Source organism: Mustela nigripes, chromosome 16, assembly GCF_022355385.1.
Source record: "Mustela nigripes isolate SB6536 chromosome 16, MUSNIG.SB6536, whole genome shotgun sequence".
NCBI classification, from domain to species: Eukaryota; Metazoa; Chordata; class Mammalia; order Carnivora; family Mustelidae; genus Mustela; species Mustela nigripes.
This window is the reverse complement of record NC_081572.1, coordinates 34,408,562-34,428,959: the sequence shown is the minus strand read 5'-3', so window position 1 is coordinate 34,428,959 and position 20,398 is coordinate 34,408,562. Positions and strand designations below refer to the sequence as shown.

The 20,398-nt window shown below is 53.8% G+C and overlaps 1 protein-coding gene across 7 annotated transcripts in view; it reads left to right on the top strand.

The window, feature by feature from the left end:
• BCAS3 (BCAS3 microtubule associated cell migration factor) overlaps window positions 1-19,896 on the top strand; it is a 592,158-nt gene extending 572,262 nt beyond the window's left edge. For 2 of the 7 annotated variants that reach the window (XM_059378915.1, XM_059378912.1), the window contains 2 exons: window positions 6,857-6,922; window positions 19,090-19,896. In XM_059378915.1, coding sequence (XP_059234898.1) covers window positions 6,857-6,922; window positions 19,090-19,238 — 215 coding nt within the window. In that variant the 3' untranslated portion in view covers window positions 19,239-19,896. Of the gene's footprint in view, window positions 1-6,856; window positions 6,923-15,594; window positions 15,686-19,089 lie in introns of all 7 variants that reach the window. The other 5 variants (XM_059378919.1, XM_059378917.1, XM_059378918.1 and 2 more) reach the window with 3 other exon arrangements.
• The last annotated feature ends 502 nt before the right edge of the window (window positions 19,897-20,398 follow it).

Here is a 20,398-nt window from a genome sequence, read left to right as displayed (position 1 = left end):
TTTCCTTCTCTTAAGATTCCGCAGATCTCTAGTCCAGTAGGAGTTTATGTTTCCTTTTTAAATATTTTCCCTTCATTTTTTTTTTTTTTAATATGGTGCATGTGCTCAGTCCATCATTTTGAAATCTCTTTTTCCTTCTGCATGGCTAGTATTTCAGACTTCCCCATTCTCAGGTCTCTTACCCCACCATCTTGTCTCTCACTCTCAGAGAGAAAATGGTGGTCATTATTCAAGAGATCTCTTGACTCCACGCACCCAGATCCTAGCCGTCCTCACAACAGCCTCCCATCCGCTCTTGACACAGAGGAGGCACAGTCCCGGCCTCCGTAGCCTGCCCAACCACAACAGCTATTTCCCCAAAGTCACCACCAGACCCTTGGCTTTGGCACCATGAGCCATGCCCCATGATCTCAAGGTGCTCTCCTGTGGCTCCTGTTCTGCCTCGCTCTCCTGGTTTTCCTTCTGCATCTGGCTCCTTTTCTTCCCTTGCTTTTCTGGGTTTTCCTTCCCTTTCGGCCTGAGGTATATTTCTCAAAGCCCCGCCTTGGCCTTCTTCCCTCACCCCCAGTCAGTACAGGGCAATCTCCTCTGCTTCTGGGGCCTCCCTTACCTCCTCTAAACTGACTAATTCCAAATAATCTCCAAGATGGCTCTCTCCAGAACTCCAGAACCACTCACCCGGGCACCTGCTGATACTTCCTCTCCCCCAACCCTGGCCTTGTCCGGGTCCACCCCATCTCACTGTGTACAAAGCCCTTCATGACCAGCTGCTGCCCTGTCTCCAGACTCCTCTCCCACTGCTGTTGCCAGCTCCAGCCAAGCTGAACTCCCCGGAGGGTCCCTGAGCCCACGTGCTCTCTCTGCCCGCCAGGCCCCCCACACATATTTCTCCTGCCCGGAATGCTGTCTCCCACAGCCCCTCCTCTCTCTCTCACCCCCCTCAAAACAACCTGACTAATTCCTGCTTAGCAGACATTCCTTTCAATATTGCCTTTTCTAGAAAAAATAGAATTTTTTAAATAAGCAAAACATGTACTTACTCCAGTTGTTTTGTGTCTAGATAGATAGAACCTAATACCAACAAATCTTCATAAACACCTGGATACATATTAAGTGTGTTTTCTCTTTAGACTTTAACTCTTTCCGTCTTCAGCTAAACCTTGTTCTTTCTTCTTTGCTCTCTCCCATGTCCAATGGCAAAAGTCCCAGGACTCATTCCCAAGCCCTGATAAGCTTGACATGTCTCTGTTGCAGGCAGCCTCCTTTTGCTGCTGTTGACTCTTAAGAGCTCACTAAGTCAGCTCTCAAGGTCAAGAGGAACTGTCTCTTCCCCCTGACTGTGACTTCCTGCAATCCCAGGAACACCGTTTCTCATTTATAATCATGGCACTAAAGGGAGAAAAGAGGCTTCATCTTTTTCTGTCTGCCATCTCTTCAAGTGGACTATTCTAGTCCAGAAACATTTACTTTAGGGGATCACCCTACAGGTTCAATCTTTGCCTCTTGCCTTCTGTCAGACATACACTTACTTCCTTACCCAACCAACCATACAAAACTTTCACAAAACAGTGTTATAAGCAGTGCATTCTAGTACTTTCTATTTTCTTACATTTTTAAAAGAATGTGGTCATGACTCACTAAATTTATCTCACAATACATCAGTGAATTTCAGCCTATAGTTTAAACCAATGCTCTAATTTATTTGCCCAAATCCCCTCAGTTTTCATGTATGTATATTATTAGGATTATTTTCAATGAAATCTCTTCCAAGAATTTGTCAGAAAACTTTTCCTTCTTGAAAGGCTGTCTTTTTTCCTTTTTAACACAAAAAGCACATTTTGAACAACATGCACCATTTTTAAATGGTCATAGGAAGTTTTCAGTAAATTAACAAATACCTGATAATCTGCAGAAGAAGAACGAAGAGCACTGCGTGTGTGTGTGTGTGTGCATGCACACACATGTATGAGCACTTGTGTGTGCGTGGCCTTGTGCCAATACTGTCTTCCATTTCAGGACTGCAGAAATCGATGTTAGTAATAAATGTCAGCTATTCTTATTGGAGTTGACCAGATGTGTTCCCCAAGGCAAGTAACCCAGTGTGTTGGTCCCTCTAGCCTCCCTCCAGGATTAGCTCTTCCAATGGGCCTTGGAACTCTCACTCGGCCCACTGCTGAGGGCTGTGGTCATTATCAGGCTGAGGCTGCATTTCTGTAGAGGCCATACTGGCCCTGTCCCATCTCAAGTTGCCACATGCTCAGGTGACAATCGTGGTAGTGAATTAATTCTCTTATTCCTTAGACACCTCTACTTTCTGGCAAGCGCTTTCATCCTAGCAATTTAGCCTATCACTTAGGTCCTTCCGTTTGCGTTACCGAATTGGGCCCTAGAATTTTGCTCCTTCTACAGTATGTCTGCAAAATGCTTTTCATGTCTTTTCTCAACGACCTCGTCAATGGGCCTGCACCTTCTTCCATGTTCGCAGTGGGCGGGCGGCTCACTGTAGACACCTGCTGGTTTCTCCCCGCTGGGCTGGGCACTGTGGGGAAGTAGGCGTGGTTGTTACCCTCACAGAGATGAAAGCTCCAGAGGAGGCAGCAGTGCTGAGTGGTGTGTTTTCCTCTCTGGCTCCTTTCTCGGGCTGTCCACAGGGGCCTGCCTAGCAGGGCTGGACCAGGAGTCTGGATGGGTCTTTTTAGGGTATGAAGACAAAACTGCCAGTTGCCCAGTTCGCAGTCACAGCTGCCATGGTTGCTGAGGGTGGGGAGAGAAGAGTAAGTCCCCAGAGACATAGGAGCCTCCAGACACAGAGCCCAGTGCCACGGCGGCCACGGCACTGCTGCTGAGGGTGGCGGGGAGGCAGCTGCTGCCTGTGAACTGGGGCGCGGCCTTGTTGCCATTGCCATCTGTGTCCCAGTTTGGTGTCAGATGGCCTGTTCCTCGCTAGTTTCCACTGGTGGGAAAGGTTGAATCTGACAGCCCTTTCCATTCCTAGTACCCAGCTACCGATGCTGGGAAGAATGTTGGTTTTTTTCTTCTCAGTGGCATTTGGAAGTCCTCATGAAGGAATGGGGGAACTCTTTGTGACCTTGGACAGGTTCCTTTCCCATTCTGGGTTCAGTTTCTTCTCCAGTACCATGGGCAAGAGAAACCAGGCAACATGGAATCGTCTGCTCCCCGTGTGTGTTAGGTGCGGGGCACTGTGCTGCTGGACAGGACGCTCCATTATCTGTCTTCTCATTGGCTCCTCTCAATGATAATGGCCATCCCTGCCAAGTGGCTTCTATATTTCAGCCTCTAGGCTAGTAACAGAAATGTCCTTTCATCATCACAACAGTGCCAGGGAGATGTTCCCCTCTCTGACTCACAATGGAGCAAAGAGGAAAGATTTGAAGTCAGATCATAACAAAAAACACAGGATCAAAATGAGATATTGAGGAGGTACTGGAACCCAGGCTCTGTAAAACAGTGGGATTAGATGAGTTTTCATTGCTCTGGTATCAGAATAGTGTTTTCTTTAAGGGTCTGTCCCATGGACAATAGCAAAAGCATCTTCAGGGACAATCCTACTTATGTTGTCCTTGGTATTCAGACCAAACCTCTGTGCAGGTGCTTACTGGACAGAGGGGTGAAGGGACAGGCGCACTGAACCCAGGTGGTGGTTTCCAATCCTGGCCAGGTGTGCCCACACCCATGCCTTTAGGTCTTCAGGCTTCTTGGGTTGGATCTCCCACACGTGTGGGTCCTATCTGTGACCCTTCATCTGGGACTTAATTCACACCTAGTGGTTCCCAACCAACCCTGCCCCCAGCTGCAGATGTTTATTTCTCCCCCAGGTCAAGATAATGGGGGCCCTTTTGTGACCCATCAGCCAACTGAGTGCTCACAAAGCTTATATTCTCCATGGGTAAGCGACATTGTACAAGGGCCTGCACTACTAGTTGTTTTTGTCATTGTTTGAAAAATGAAAATAAGCTTGTATGTGTGTATATAAACGATAAAATTGGTTCGTGAGAAAGATTTGTGAAATTGGGATCCACACAAAACAGAAGGAAAGTAATTTTTTTTTTATAAACTTGACTCAGGAAATGCAGAGAAAACAGGTCAAAGAGATACAGTATCTCTAAAGAAGTTTACACTGTATACCATCTAGTCACGTCATCCAAAGAGTGGGCGCTGAGGTTAAGAAGCCTGAGCTGTAACCTCACAAGAAGTGAAATGAGGCCCGGGAGCTTTAAATAACGCCACTCTGCTCACACAGCCCAGGAATGCTGACAGCAGGATGAGAGAGAGAGAGAGAGAGAGCTAGGAGTTTCTCAAGATCTGGTCAGTCTCACCGGTCAGAGGGTGGTTCAGTGACTCCCACCCGCTATTCAGAATGAGAAGGGATCCCCAGAAGAGGAATGGGGCTCTCACGTTCAGAGCCTGTTCCTATTTCCCTACTCACAACATGCCCAGGGCCCCCATGTTTCCACCTCGGCTGCTGCCATGAGATTTCAGGGCTCTTCCAGGCCCCCCTCACCCTCCTTGGCAACCTGCTCTCTCACTCACTTGTCCCCAGTAACCCCTTATTGGTATTCATCCTCACCACCACCTTCATGCAAACATGCTCCCATCAGAACCATCCCGTCGTCCGCAGCACGAGCCCTGCTCACCTGGCTCTATGTTAGAGTCCCCTCTGCCCTCCCTCTCTGCCCGGTCGCTTCTGTAGACCAAGTTCCAATCACATCCCCTCTGTGAAACCCTCCCTGACCTTGCCGCCAAATGCCCTTTCTCTCTCCTCTGAGCTTCTGAACTGCCAGCTCCCTGGACACTTGGCCCCAGATAAGTAGTGTCTGTTGCCTTGTCCTTTACCTAGCCGTGTCTGATTCCCTTCTACATGCCACAGCGGGGTGGTCCCTTCAGCCCCTCCCTCAGCCACACTGCCCATACTGCATGTCTTACCCTGATTCTGGTGCGTTGGACAGAGTCTCATTATTCCTCTTTGTTACCTCTAACCACCAGCCTTCTCATTGCCCACCATGCAACACTGGGATGAGAGCCAAGCTGAGCCCCAGTAATGTTTGTTGAATGACTGCATGGGTTTTTGTGGCTCCTGAGAAGTAAATGAAAGCCAGCCAGAGCAATGGGGAAAATGACCATGTTTAGGACACACTTGTTAGTTTCTGGCCCATTGTCAAATCTGATTCTAGATAGACCATTTCTCTCTCTCTCTCTCTTTTCCCTCCCTCTCCCTTTCCTACCCCCATCTCCCTCTCTCTCCATCTCTGTCTCTCTCGTAGTCCCCACTCTTCCCCTTTGCCCTCTCCCGTCTCTCTTCCTGTTTACCCCTCCCTCTCCCCTCTCTCTCCCTCTCCCTCTCTGTCTCCCAAGGCTGCTAGAAGTCCCAGGCCACAGGGCAGAGCTATAATGGGAGCTTAGGACTGAGAAGCTCCTCTGTGCACTTTTCAGTTGCCCAGTCTGCTCTGAATTCTGTAACCAAAGCACCCTGATTCCTGTCAACAAGGAGGAAGTACCAGTGTGACTTCATTGGTGAACCTTCAGAATCCCCTTTCCGGGTGTTGCCCCAACATGGAGGCAGGAGTTCCTGTGGAAAATTGAACAGGCTTGGACAAGAGGGTGGGGAAGGGCAGATGGACCCCCAGACGAGGGCCCTCCTCTGGAGACATTAACATAGGTAAATGGTTAACAAGAGGGAGTATTTCTCTCTGTTCTCCTCCTCTGCCAAAGAATTCACCTTTAACCATTGACCTTTCTGTGAGGTGTGAGATCTGAACAAAGTTGAACACAGTCATGGATGGTTAAATACCCATCTTTCCCTCTGAGCCTGCCTCGCGTCCTCCGAAGATGGCCTGTGGTGTATGGACTGGCCCCTAGGTTTGATGGCTGGTAATAGAGGAGAGACACATGACACACAGGAAATGAAAGTTGGAAATGACCCTCTGACCCTTCAGGAATCCAGAGCCTCACTATACCAAGAAGGACAAGCCATGTCAGTGTGACTGAACATAGCAGAAGAAAGCATTTCCAAGTACCTCTGTCAGAATCAGCCACCTGACCACTGACATTTGGTGATTTCTTCCTGCCCACTTCTCTTTGAACCCCACCCCTGCCCCCAGGCACCTGCAGGCCCACTGCACAAGCATAAATTTTTTAATTTGCTGGCAGAATCCCCCAGCACCAGGCTTCACAGACCGCCCCCAACTCCCCCCACATGTTATTCAGTGAAGCCTGAGAGCTTCCTATTCCACCGCTCTATGTGCTTAATTAAGTTTGGGGAAGATCAACATCCAGTTGCTACATTTGTGTCGGTTCCTTTTTTCACTCTGTGTCCTCCCTGTGCTCGTTCTGCCAGCATGTTTCCATAATCTCTGGGCCCCAGTCGGCCAGGACCAGCATGCCATCTCGACTTGGAGGGTGTGATAGTGCTGGCCTTAGAGGGGGTGGAGGGAGAAGCCCAGCAGGGTCCCGTGTCCATCTGGGCCTGGCTGGGTCCTCGGAAGGCTTGGAGATGCTTTGGCTTCACACTGGGTTTCCCCTCACGCCACGGAGAGCTGAGAATGAGCATCGGGTTCCTGCCTCTGAGCACGTCTCCATGATCCATGGATACAGGCACTCAGTAGGCAGCACGGGGCAGGAGGAAGGGAGGGAAGGATTTCGGCGGTCGAGACTGACAAGCATTAGGGCAGAGCCCGGATGTGCTGCACCGTGGAACAGACCACAAACAAGCCCCCTGCAGAGCTCTCCGTGGCCCAACTGGATTTTGATATCTACTTGCTTTGTTTTGAGCACTTGCTGCTCTCTTAAAGGTCCATGTTGTGATCCTCTTTAAAGAAATATTCTATTTTCAATACAGACACAGCCCTTGACGTAGCCGTAAAAAACACCACCCCTGAGAGACACGTGGCTGTGAAGTATGTTGGTATGTAACCTCCTGTCTTTGCCTACGTGCAAGGCTTCGTCCCGCTGCTCTGTTCGTCCCTCAAGAAGTTGCTCCCTTACCCCCTGCGGGTGCTCAGGCTCTCAGGAGCCTTGAAATGAGGGCAAGAGGTCAGCACAGACAGGAGGTACCTCCTGGCAGCGGACTGGTTTGGGATGGGCCGTAGTTGTTGTTCTTCACCCAACAAGAGTTTCTTTGAGACCCTCGTTCCCTGCCCCCCACTTTTAAGATGGAAGTCAAATTTTCGGATTCTGCTGTGCAGAGCAGAGAGGTCACTGGGCTCTAATGCACTTACCATTGACTGCCCCTCTTGTAGTGCGTCTATTAGTGAGTAATTTGATTTGTACCTATTCATTTGCAGTCCCTGCAGGAGCCTGGAGCTGGCCCCTAGTATAATTGGTGCTGTCTCTATTTTTACATCATTAGATTAGCCCCGACTCCTGGCCACTTGTTGTCTGCGCTTGTCTGTCCATTTATACAACCTAATGTAACACAAAATTCATTACTGATCACATTACTTTCAACTCTGAAGCCAGCCTTGTGATAAACATTTGGTTAACCCCTTCCTGCCCATGGGAGGGCTGACAGAACAAATGCACTTCCCCTCGCTGGGCAAATCAATATCTTAATACACCAAAGTGGAATTGCATTTCTAGATTTGTTATTCCTCCTGGAGGAGCAAATGGAAAGACTCATCTGAGCTAGCTGAATTGAATAATGAATAGAGCCCCGGCTCCAGCAGCCAGTCTGTGAACAGAGCACAAAGCAGAGGCGGCATCCTGCTCAGCTTTTTCCCCTGGACAGGCGGCTCCACAGCAGCTAATTGAGACCTGTGCTCTTCTCCCAGCAGTTGGGGGGGAGGGGGAATGGGTTCCAGAACACAGGCTGCGACCCTGGCAGGGACAACGTGGACCTCGGCCCCACCTCTGTTCTCTTTGCTAGTCTTGGCCACAGGCATCTGTGCTAAAGACTGGCTTAAGTTTCCTTAAAGCCTTCTTCATGGATGTGAAGGCACCAGACACATGGCCTTGGCACTGATGCCACCAAGAAGTTAATTAAATTAATTACTAAACAGAAGTTTACCATTTCAAAAAGATAAACAGAATTATTCCAATTCAGAGTCAGGTCAGCAATGTTGGAATTGTTTGGTTCACACCAGCTTGTGAATGTGTGTGTGTGTTTGCATGTGCATGCGTGTACGTGTATGTGTGCACCTGTCCCCAGGGTGAGCGTTGAGCATTCTCTAGCATGGAAAAACCATGTGCACCTGAAAGTGGTCCTAGTTCTCTGATAGGGACATTGGCGAACTTCAGGAGGGTGCTAGCACAGGAGTTGGTCCACATAGCTCTGTTTATCTAGAAGATTCTTCTCTACTGCACCCCGGTTATCCTCTTCCCAGTCCCTGCTTGTCTCTGGGTAGCATCCACACCCACTGTAAGTCATTAACTTGCAGGACAGCTTGTTTCAAAAGGAAAAATATCCTGACTTATTAAGAAACTCTTATAAAGCGTGTACCACAAAGATTAGAATAGGCACAAGAAGTAGAATGGAACCCATAACCATGAAAGTCATAAATCCCTAAGTTAAAAAAAAAAAAGCCCCAAACAGAAGCTACTCAGTTGGGAAGGTACGCTAGCCCATCTAGAGGATATTCTGCTAGAATTTGGGGCAGTCCTGGACTGGCCACTGAGGAGAGGCAGTGAAGCCTCTGGTTAGTGGGCCTCCTTTCTGTTGAGGAGGCTGCCCGCCATCTCCGAGGACTGCACCTTGGACCCTGCTACCCTTTAGCCTGTTCAGAGCCTTGACAGGCCAGAAACAACCAGCAATTCTGTGAGGCAGGGAGCTCCCAGCCTTCTTCATGCCTCCAGCACTCCCCCTGCCTCCCTCCTTTATATGTGGAGGAGGGCCAGGGCTCTGTGCGGCCTTGCAGCAGTCCCCAGGCTGCAAGGTGAGAGGTGGGAGGTGCATGCGTTGGGGGTGGGGGGATTGCCTCGCCCCTCCATGACTGTGGGAAGCTCCATTTTCCACAGAGGGACTCAAGGGCCAGGCTGGAGACTGAAGACTCTCAAGGGCTTCCCGTTGTGAGGACCTAGAGAGAGGGGATCCTTGTATCTAGTCAGTGAGAAGACACTGGTATGTCTGGCGCAGCCTGGGTAGGACAGCTGACAGCTGCCTCTGCCTCTTCCAGGCGGCTCACCTCCCCCACCCCCGCCCAGCTCACAGGGTACTGACTTGCTCAGTCAACAGCCTGCTGCTTTGGCCTCAGCTGTTAATCTTCTCAGGTGGGTAAGTGGGACAGTGGGGGAGAAGGGCTCCGTGTAGCCCACACTGGCCCCAGCCCAGTCAGCTCGAGAAATCAGATCAGAACACAGGCCTCTGCTTTCTAGAATGGGACAGACCAGTGTCAGGGAGGAGAAGGAGTCGGCCGGCCAGTGGAATGAGAGACTGATTTCTTAACCTTGATGGAAAGGGGGGAAAGCCACATCTTACCAAACTCTTCCGCTGCATCATAGAGAATTTAATTATGTTTGGACATTTGAATGAGAACCAGATGTGGCTCTGGCCCGTCAGGCCAGCAAAGTTCAAGGAGCTGCATCCCTCCTGTGGACCCCTGTGCTGCCTCTCCGCCCTGGAGGGCAGCTCGGGAAGACCCGGCCTGTGAGCTCGGTGGGGTCTCCCGAGCCTCAGGGCTGGACTGGAGGAGAGAGGTGGGTCCAGGCTAGCTGTCAAGCACCATTTCCACAGGAGACTTTCCAAGTGCCATGTCCTCCTCGTGGCCATGCTGAGTGGGCATGTTTATGGGGCCTTCACTGGCACCCACATCCTCTCCACACACAGACACACACAAAGAGCTCATGCCACAGCACCTGGCTGAACATTCTCTGTCAAAGGCACATCTCCGAATCGCCCGGCCCCGTGTCCACTTCAGATGGCGTCTGCCAAGACTCAACCCCCAATGTCGTGCCGTGACCTGGAGCTAAAAAGGCCCTTTCAGGCCCTCCTGCCTGAGGAGCCCGCCTCTGGGGGCCTCCGCCTGCTGGAACACCAGAGGCGGCTGCACTGATCCCCTAACCAGGACACTCTGCGTGTTTGATGCGTGTTTTGCTTCTGAAAGTCCCATCCTTTTCTCTTCAGAGCCTCACACACCCAGTGAGGTTGCCAAAGACGCTCCTCCCCTCCCGCCTGACAGATGCTGAGGTGGAGGAGAAGTGAAGTGACTCGCACAGGTCATTCAGCACATCTGCCTGTGGCAGAACTCTCAGCCTCCTACCCCAGGACTCTTCCTTCCTGCCATCCACGGTGGTGTCAGTGCAGGGCTGTTCCCGAGGCGTGGCTTCAGCCAGATTTGTCAAATACCTCAAAACCAGGGAAGCAGGAGACCATTCCGCTCAGCCTTTGCTGTCCCCATGTCCAATAGGTTGTGACAGGTTAGGATGTGAAGTTAGAGTAATACAGTGGTACCGAGCAGGTCACTGCACACGGGGTACTGGTCGAGGTGGTCCGGGTAGGGGATCCTGCTCTCTCCTGCTTTGAAGCCAACACTTGGCTTAGGGTAACATGGATTTCCTGAGAGTGGAGTGTGGTAGCATTTCTGTCTCTCCCTACCTTATTATGGCTGTTATATGGGGAACCTGGGCCAGCACAACCTCCAGCTGATACCCCACGTACCACCATTGCTCATCAGTTGTTCAAAGGCCGCGAAGGAATCTGGCTAAGCCACGAGCTACTTGCTCTGTTGGGACTCAGACTCTGTGCTCCCCACTCCCCCAACACACACACACCCCCAGCCAGCTCCAAAGGAGAGGGGGTGCAGGATGTGGTGAGAATCCGTTCTTTTGAACAGAGGCCTCCGGAGTCCTCCTCATTCATTAGGCCTCCCCCTCCCTCTCTTTCTGCCCTCATTCTCCCTTCCCCAACATTCCAGCATCTGCCACACCCCTGTCCCCACAAGGAGTTTGGGGATCTAGCTACCTCCATGCCTCTCCCTCAGGATATTAATGCCACACTGGCCTGCTGTCATGAATAAGGTTTCTCTTTAGCTAGTGGACGGAGGAGGGAAGGAGCGATGGAGAAGAGAGGTGATGTGTCTGTTCCCCAGTTTTCCTGGGTGGAGGCTGTCTGCTTGCCTAGTCTCTTCAACCATCATCCTTTCTACAACTCCCCACAACTGGCCACAGCTTTCATCTTCCAGGAGCCAGTGGATGCCTGGAGGACCCGAGGACTTCTCTAGACCTCAGGTCTCCCCCTATGCCCTAAGGTTATTAGGCGTGTGTATGACCCCAGTGGCCAAGGGAAGCCGTTCCTGGTCTCCTGAGCCAAGAGCACTGGATATTTCCCTTCATTGTTCAGAGCCGAGGGTTGGGGTCTGGGCAGACCATGTGGCCTTGGCCTCATTCTGTGACATTCTAGACCTCAGTAGCTGCAGGAGTCAGGAACGAGAGCTGGGCAAAGGGGAGAGAAAGCACAGTTGTGGGAATCCTGTGGGTGGAAAGGGACCCCGGGCAGGAGGGAAGGTGCCGGCCTACCCACAGGCTGAGTGCAGTCAGGTCACCAGAGCTATATGACAACAGTGGGCAAGGGCTCTGCCTTCAGACATGGGTGCGAGGTCTGGAGGTACGCCGGCCAGAATTAGCACCGTTTCTCCTCTATGCCCAGATTCCAGCAGCCCAAACTGGGATCCCTATTATCTGGATGTGGAGGAGCCATTTCATCCTTGGCCCTCAGCTTCAAGAAGCTGCCCTCTTTCCCTCCACAAGCATGCCTGGGAAGGGAGCAAAAGCCCTGCTGGAAGGGGAGGACAGCCCTTCTGTCTGCCCTGGTCCTGTTCTCTCCCAAGACCTCTAGGTCTGTCTGTTGGCATCTGTGCCAGCTCCGCGGCCTGTGGGGTTGCCTGCGTGCGAGAGAGCCCAACTGGTGGGGTTGGAACGGGGCAGGAAGGGGAGAGGTGTCAGGGAGGAAGGCACCCTCCAAACTGGGCATTTCTGAGTGTGAGGAAAAGCGAGACGTCCCCATAGGCCTCCTTTACCTGCTGTCCTCGCATCCTCCTAAAAATTGCCAGTGCTGAGACTGGCTCTGGCCCAGAGTGTGGTCTCTGACAGAGCTGTTGGGGTTTCTGGAAACATTTTTAGCCAACTCCATTTCTGTCTCTGCCTCACTCTAGAGGAGTGAGCAGGAGTTTCCCAGCCCGGGACTGGTATAAGGCAGGCAGTCTCCTGATCGGCATCTAGGCTGTCTCTCTGGATCCCTGCATCGGGGGGTCGCCAGTCCTGCTCAGCCCCACAGGAAGCATTCAGCCCCCCTTCCTGCTTCACCGCTTTCTCTCCAAGTCCCAGTGTGCTTGGTTGGTCCCAGCCAGCAGGTCCCAGCAGGCTCTCGGCTGACCAAGTGGGTTGCTTGGGACAGACCCCATTTGGAAGCATCTGCTGAACTTGGCAGCAGTCCCGTGATCCCTGGTCTTCTCTCCATATATCCCATCCAAAGAAGTTGTGAAAATCTCTAACCCCCTAGCCAGAGCCCACCCATACCCCCCGCCAATCCCAACCTCCCTCCCCAGCCAAGAAGGGAACCAGAACTATTTCTATTTGCAGACCTCCTCTGAGCCAGGCAGTGGGCAGGATGGGGCAGTTTGGCTGGCTCTTCTGTGTTCTGGGGCCACCCACTCCCCGGGGGTACCGCTGAGCCCAACCCAGGCAAGGGGCTTAACCAAAGGCCCTGCTGACGGGGAAGGTAGATACAGGAGGGAAAAATCAATGCATGTCAACAGGGTTGGAAATTTATTTTTCCAGCTTGAAAAAGGGTATTTACAAAGAGGCAAGGAGGGAAATGAAAAGCTGTAAACACGTATCTGCCATCTTCCTCAGCGGGCCATTTCTTGATTAAAAAGAAAGAATCCTTCCCAAGCCCTCGTGGCAGGTGAGCCAAAAGGGGCCTGTTTGGCAGAGGCACCTCCTGGAGAGGGAAGACGGAGAGGGACCCAGAGGACCCTGTGGATAATCACCATCACTAATACAACTGCAACAATAGTAGTAACTCAACATTTGCCTGCTGGAAGCTTTAAGCTTTGTGACATACTCTACGTGCATTGTGTTATTTAATTTAATGCCACAGCCACACTAGGAAGCATTGTTATCCTCATGCACAGGAAACTGAGGCACAGGAGATGTTGAGTAACCTGTCCAAAGTCTCCCAAGTGGCCGCAGGCTGGAGCCTGTGCTCTCGACCTCTTCCCTAAACTGCCTCCCCGCTCTGGACAGACACTGCCCCTCCCCTCTCCTCAGGCCCTTGAGAGCTTGGGATAGGAGGTGGGGTTGGGGGCGGGGGGGCGTTCTCCCTTCCCACTGCCAGAAGCGTGCTGTGGGTGCGGGCTGAGACTGTCCTGAGCTCTAGCCCTACCGCCCCCACCCCAGCCGCTTGGGTGGCTCATTTAGGGCTGGGCCGTGTGGCTGCAGCCAGAGCCCAATAAAAGTGCTCTGCTAATCCCTTTAATGAACAGCACTGTGAGGCTCTGAGTGTGTGGAACACGGCTGAGTGCCGGGCACGCCGGAGGGGCAACCCGTAGATGGTGCTGCTTTGGTGATGGAGGAAGTGCCAGGGCTGCCCGGAGGCTGAACGACAGGGCCCAGGCACCCTCCTCCCAAACACAGCCACAGCACTGCCTTCATGGACTCTGCTGGAGCCCAGAAACAGGCCTCTCTCTGAGTCCTGAGCCTTGGGCTCTCCACAGTGTCCCCCCGCCACCACCAGAAGCCAGTGGGGCATCCCTCAGGGTCTCTGATTGGCCAGCTGCCCCTGCTGCCATCTGCCCAGAAGAGGCCTGGAGACGGTCAAGCCCAAAGTAGGACCTCACTCTGACCTCTCATTGGGGTCCCCTGCCCACTTGGGCTTCCCCACTCTCTCCAGGGCTCACTTAGTTCCTGTGTCCCCAGCGTTTCCTAGGGAACGGGGGAACCAAGACCATGGCACTTAGTGAAGTGACTCATGAGTGAGAAGAGGCTTCCATCCAGTCTGTCCCTGGAAGTCTCTGACTTGCCAGTATGGGACAGCCTCAAGGGAGAGAAGGGTCTGTATCCAGAGGAGAGGATGGCCCCAGGGAACATCTCAAGCGTGAGGCAGCCTTGGGACCAGCCTGTGGGAAAGGCCACAGAAGGGGTGTCCTGGCAGCCAGCCCCCAGAGGCCATCTCTGGCTCCCTGTGAGAGTCCCGTCTGCCTCCAACCTCTGCCTCTCCTCTTGGTGCACCCTTGCCCAGCTCAACAGTACCCACCCACGGCTCCCAGGAGCCAGTCTCCACTGCTCCCACCTTTGCAGAGGGGCTGCGGTATCCAGCTGTGGAATGAGGGAGTGAACTATCTCAGAGAGACCCCCTCATTCCGCATGGCCCAGCCCCAGTGGGGCCACATTTGCAGCCAGCCGTGCTCCCGCCTCCTCACAGAGACATAACCATGACTTCTCCCTTTGCATATGTGCCCAGGTAGCCAGAGCTGCTTTTCCCTAACAAGGGCAGCCACCTCCCTGTCCCCTCTGAACTTTGCCAGACTCCATGTGGAGTGCATTCTCTTTCTTTCACTTGTGAGAGCCTGGCGCCTCCCTCGTAGTTGCTGTTCCTTCCATTGTCCCGCTACCCCCCGTGGCTTGCCCACCCTGGCCATGGCATGGAGGGGTGTCTGTGGCTAGCAGGTTCCTTTCCCAGTGAGAAGCAGTCGGGAATGGGTGGACACAGCCAGCAGGGAGCACTGGGAGCCAGTCAGTTGATGTCTGGGGTTGCCCACATCTCCATCCCGGGGCCTGCACCCACCCCAGTTCCTTCTCAGGGGACTGCATACCCAAAGCCCATGGCTTCCTACTCTCCCTGGGTTTTGCTGTCCGCAAGAGGGGGAGATGAGCACCCAGCTCGCAGGTGCAGAGTCATGCAGGAGGTGAGGGCACCATAAGTTATCTTCTGTCTGAGCCCTGCCCCTTGGCGGGGAACTAGTCCTCATCCCCTATCATGCTTTGAGGCCTGGGGAGCAACCTCTTTAAGAGCTGGCTTTTTCCGACTGAGCAGAATTTGCATTCTTCCAAGTAGGGAGGCTACGGGGTATGCTTTCCCAGCCACCCCGGCATAGGGCCCCCAGCTTTCTCCTGAGACCCTAGCAGGTAGCTGCTGGACTCTCTCCATAAGCCCACCTCGGCCGTAGAAGAGCTGCCCAGATCTGGGGGCTTGGGGATGGGGGAGGAGGGCAGCAGCCCAGAAGCTGGGCCCCTGAGTCCAAAGGTCTGGAGATGTCCCCCCAAAACTCTGCAGCCTGCCTCCTCCCCCTCTCCTAGCAACCTGCCCGCATGGGGTGCCTGCCAGCACCCTTCTCTCCCCCTGCCCCCGCTGCCTCCTGCTCCGTGTGTGGCTCCTCCTCTCTCCCAGCCCCCATGCCGGAGGGGCTCTCAGCTCCATCACGACAGTTCCATCTCTGGGGCCCTCCGGATGGGTTGGCCCCCACCCCCTACACATGCATGTCACTGTCCTTGACTGCGGAATTTTGCCGCCAGCCTGCCCTCCTCCCAGCGTGACACCCCACACCTCCTTACGACCTCTCCACCTGCTTGCAGGGATCAGTGTACTTCTCAATCGTTGTCCATATCTTTTCCAAAAAGATTCCTCAATGCTTTTCTTTTCAAAAGGGAAAAAAAAAGGAAAAAAAAAACAATGCCAACAGCCCAGCGTCCGTGAGCAACCCAACAGTAACAAAGCAGGTGTTCGGGATGGAGGAAGGTAAGGCCACACATTTCCATTTGCCGCTTGCTCCTAGGGCTGGGCGGCCGGGGTGACTCCGAAGGGGGGGGACCTGTGTGCACCCCTCCTCCACTTCCTCTTCTGCACACACTCATTGTTCTGTCTCAGGGAGAAGAGAGAAGGGGGTTCACAGAAGGCATGTAGAAAAGTGCCCGGGTCCCAGCCAGGCCCCTAGTTCTCTTACTAATAGACCACATGCTGAAGAGAAGCTCCCCGCCTCTCCTCACCACACCATTCAGTCAGGAAACGTTTTTTGAGCACCAGCTATTTTCTAGGCCCTGTGATTGGCACAAGGGATACAGAGCTAAGGCCCAGAAGCAGTCCCCAAGGGGCTCTGCACCTGGGTGGGGACACAGACGTGAACAGACCTGGGGCAGGAATAAGGATGGAGCCCGGCCGGCTACCAGGGCTGCAGGACAGGCTCATCTGTGGGGCGTGGGTACCTGTGCTCATCTTTGAAAGATGAGTAGGGGTTCTGGGGGCCACAGGAGCCTGGGAAGGGCTTTTCAGTCAAAGGGAATGGCATAAACACAGGCCCAGGGGCCTGAGGCAGCCTGGAGAGATCCCAGAACTGCACAAGTGCATTACTTTGGTTCTTCAGATCCGATAACAGGTGCCATCAGTGGGTGGGGTCTCGGGGGCAAGTCATGAAAGGCCATTTTGGAGGGCTGATTTTAGACCTGATGCTGAGGACTCAAGGAACGATGAAGGTTTTGAAGCAGAGGAAAAGCAAGATGAGGTTTGTGCCAGAGACGAGCCACTCTGGTATGGTGGGTTGAAGAGGGGGTTGCCGGAAATGGGGAGACAGGGAGGGAGTTCTTGAAATCATCTAGATGGGAAGTGCAGTCCCATGCAGGCAGTGGTAGTGGAGAGGAGGGGGATGAGAGAGAGGAAACTGAGGGATGTCAAGTCTGCATTGTGTAGCCACCTGGGTTCTGGGGGGCTGGTGGGCAAGGGAGAAGCCTGCCCACTCCTGTCTAATCCCAGGCCTGATTGGTGAAAAGAAAATAGCCAGGCCGGTTAGGACATACCTGGCCCCCAAGAGCAGCAAACTCCTAAGTTCTTTTGGCAAATGTCCCTGCGCTGTCACATGATGGGATGAGGGCATCCACTCAGACTCACAGAGTGGAGCCCATTAGGCTGCTGAGGGTGTTGCCTGGGCCTCTGCCAAGGGGCAGCGGGGCTGCTGTGCTTGGTCCTGGGCTGCAGTGTCCTCCACTTCCTTGGCAGCGTGGATGTGTCAGCCCTTTGCATCAAGAAATCTGGGCCTATCCCCCAGCTCTGGAAAGGGGCCAGCCTTCCCCATTCTAGTAGCCTTTCCTGCTCCTTCATCTGGGGCTTTCTTGCTTGGGCATGGTGTCCAGATCCTGAGGAAGCCCCTGCTTTCCTTGCTCCTGCCAATGCTCTGCTCTTCTGCCCTTCTGGCCCTGCTGTCAGCGCCCCCTAGTGCCAGGATGGCTGTGCATGAGGGCAAGGGTCTTGGAAATCCAGCGGGCCTCGGGAATCCCCCACACACTCCTTGGCTTGCCTGTGGGCAAAGAAAGGAACAAAGGACGTTTTCTTGGAATCTGACACTTCCATGTAGAAATCCCAGGGTCTCTTCTTTGCTTTTCCATCTTCTCCCTCTGTTAGCACACAGTCTGTACTCCCAAATTAGGGTGAGACCAGAGAACAAGCAGGGGAGACAGAGCTCATGTGGTAGCCACCTGTCTTGTTTTCAGTCCATATCTAGATAACTCTTGATGTATCCCAGGGTCTCTGACCCAACAGGGAAGCCAGTGCCTCTTGGAGACTGGGACCATCCTCAGGCCCACAGCCTGTGTCCACAGCCCCCCGCTTCCACTACCCCCTATCTGCTGAGAGGTTCCAGTGTCAAGGTTCCAGCCATGGCCAGTGCAGCCTGAGGGCCCCTCACCCCTGGGTCATGCCTGCTCTGAAGGAGGGCAGCACAGACTTTCCCACCTCATTCTGTGGCTGCTACAGTTGGGTGGCTTCTGTGCTTTGGGGGAGGCCTGTAGGGAGTGGGAGTCAGTGGTTAGTTCCTGGCTGGCTGCCGATGGCCAGACCAAGAGCGAAGGCCATGACTGTTACCCTAATCCAAGCTAGCTTTGTTGCATGTGTGTGGTGGCAGGGGGCCTGGGAGTGGGTGCAGGCTGTAGATGCAGGTCTCAAGCCAGACCCGACAAGTATAACATTCAGGTACACTTGGCTGCTTCAAGTTTGCTTTGAGGTCCTGAGCTCCTGAGGGGGACAAGCAAGACCCCCTTAGTCCCAGGCAGGCGTACCTTGCAGGAGAAGAAATTGCAGATCACCACATCTTGGCTTGGGGAAGGCTCCCAGAGTCTTCCCAGGGATGTGTGTGCCCAGGTCTCAGAGCCCACTCTGAGGGACTGAAAGGGGATAGGAACTAGCCAATTGCAAAAAGCCAAGAATAATTCTTTCTTCCTTGTATTCTACATGCAGGGAAGTCTGTTCCCAAACCACCTGACCCAAAACCTATCTTAGGTCAAGAGACTGGGGATTGGGGGTGGGAGGCAGTAAGGTGCCCACAGCTGAATGAGATAGGGCTAGTTGCTGTATCCAAGATGGCAGCTCAGCTGTGGGAGGGCCAGGGAAGGGGCAGTAGATGGGGTGGGAGCCTCCCTGCCTGCTTCCCAGGGCAGCTCTGCATTCTGAGGGGCCTCCTGGACACTGGGGGGGCTAAGAGAAAGGGAGAAAGGAGGCACTGCAAGCAAGCAGGGACCTTCTCTCCATTGAAATAGGCCCCTCTCCAACCAGGCATTCCCTCCTGCAGGGAAACTGGACACTTGCCAGGAGGTGCCAAAGATGAGCGGCGGCCTGGCCAGCAGGCAGACTGTATGGCTCAGAATGAGTGAGCAAGTGAGTTGCTAAGCCAGGGCGGAAGCTCCAGGGAGCAGGCAGGGCCAGGGAGGAGAGGGAGGGGCAGATCAGGCAGGGAGGCTGCGGTCCTTGCCACGTTCTGGCTTTTCTCCTGCCTGCCTGACCTGTAGATCCAGGCCCGGAGCCACTTCTGGAACCAGGGAGCATGCTGGCTGAGCATGAGTGTGTGTGCAGGTGTGGGCACATGTCCCGTGTATGGCAGTGTGGTCCAGACAAATCAGCAGGGTGGCCAGACTTCTGTAAAGGGGTTCCCACACCGAGGGACAGACTGTGGCCTAAGACTGGACTCTGCCAGCCAAGGGAGTTTCCCCCTCCTTTGGCTGTGAACTCCCTGTGACCGGAGCTGCTGCCTGGCCCATCTGGGGAGCAGGTGGGGACCCCCCCTGTGGAAGGTGCCTCCAGGCAGACAGCGCGGCCCAGGGTGTGCCCCAGCCCCTCAGACTCCATTCTGACCAGGCCTGGTCCTCTCCTCTGTCTTGCAGAACTACAGCGAGAGGGAAGCATCGAGACACTGAGTAACAGCTCAGGCTCCACCAGCGGCAGCATCCCACGAAACTTCGATGGCTACCGATCTCCACTGCCCACCAATGAGAGTCAGCCCCTCAGCCTCTTCCCCACCGGCTTCCCGTAGTACCAGCAACCTGCTTCTGACTGGCCGGCCCACTCACCTGCTGGAGGAAGGGGGAGAAGCCCCCCTCTTGGTCCTACCCTTCAGTCTCTGCTCCTCTTCCACCAACCACCTTCCCCAAGCTTAGTGACAACAGCCACCCACCCTCCCCGGATGGAGAAGAGCCCCTTCTCCCAAACACCTTGGCACACTCTGACCTCTGCCCCCCACCAGTGGGGCTGTGGCTGAAGGAGACTCTGCGAAAGTTCTGTCCCCTCCTCCGTTTGCACATGATGTCCTGTACTGGATCCGCTTTTGTATCTTCTAACCATACCCACGGGGTGCGGGGAAGGGGAGAAAGAGTGGATGGCCCGGCTGGGCATTTTGACCCTGAGTGGACAGCCCCAGCCCACTCCTGGCTACAAGATGCACTGCCCAGTTTCCCTTGGCCAACCTCCCTCTGGCGTGAGGTAAACTGAGGCCCAGAGTATTAGGGAAGGAGGAAGGAAGGAGAAGCCTCCCCCTTCCTCTTTTCTTTCCTCTTTGGCTCATGGGAAGGATTTGTCGTTCTTGTCTGTAAGCCCTCTTACCCTGGTCCTGTGCTGTCCAGTGAAGGAAACCGTGGTTAATAAGGCCCTGTCAAAAAGTGCACGTCTTGTCCAATAAATCACGCTACAGTTGGTGTCCGTCCCTGCGTCGCTGGGGTCAGGGTCCTCTCCAAGCCCTGAGCAGAGTCCTGTGGATCTGACCATGTGTCCCCGCTACCAGCACCCCCTGCCTCAACATGAGCGACTGATTGGAGGGTCAGTGAGGGGGTAGGAAGGAGAAGGAGAATGTTTGCTGTGCAAGTTGTGTAGGGCCGGATTGAAGTTCATTCTCCAAACTTCTTGCTGGTTACCAGAGCCAGTGAGTTCTGGAGGCACCACACAGGCCAGGAGCCCCCCGCCCCCCCGGCTATGGCAGTCAGGGCCAGTAAGGTGTCCCTGACATGTGCTGGGCTGGGGGCAGGGGTGGTGCTGCTGGGGGACAGAAAGCCTGAAGATGCTAGCCTTCTCGTTGGGGCAGGCACCTTGTAATTGCTTCTCTTTTCAAACTCAGAAGGTGGAAGGGTGGTCAGGTATAGGCAGGTCTCATGAATCCTGACTGGAACCTTGGATGACAGGTTCCTGATTCTCACCCCTTCC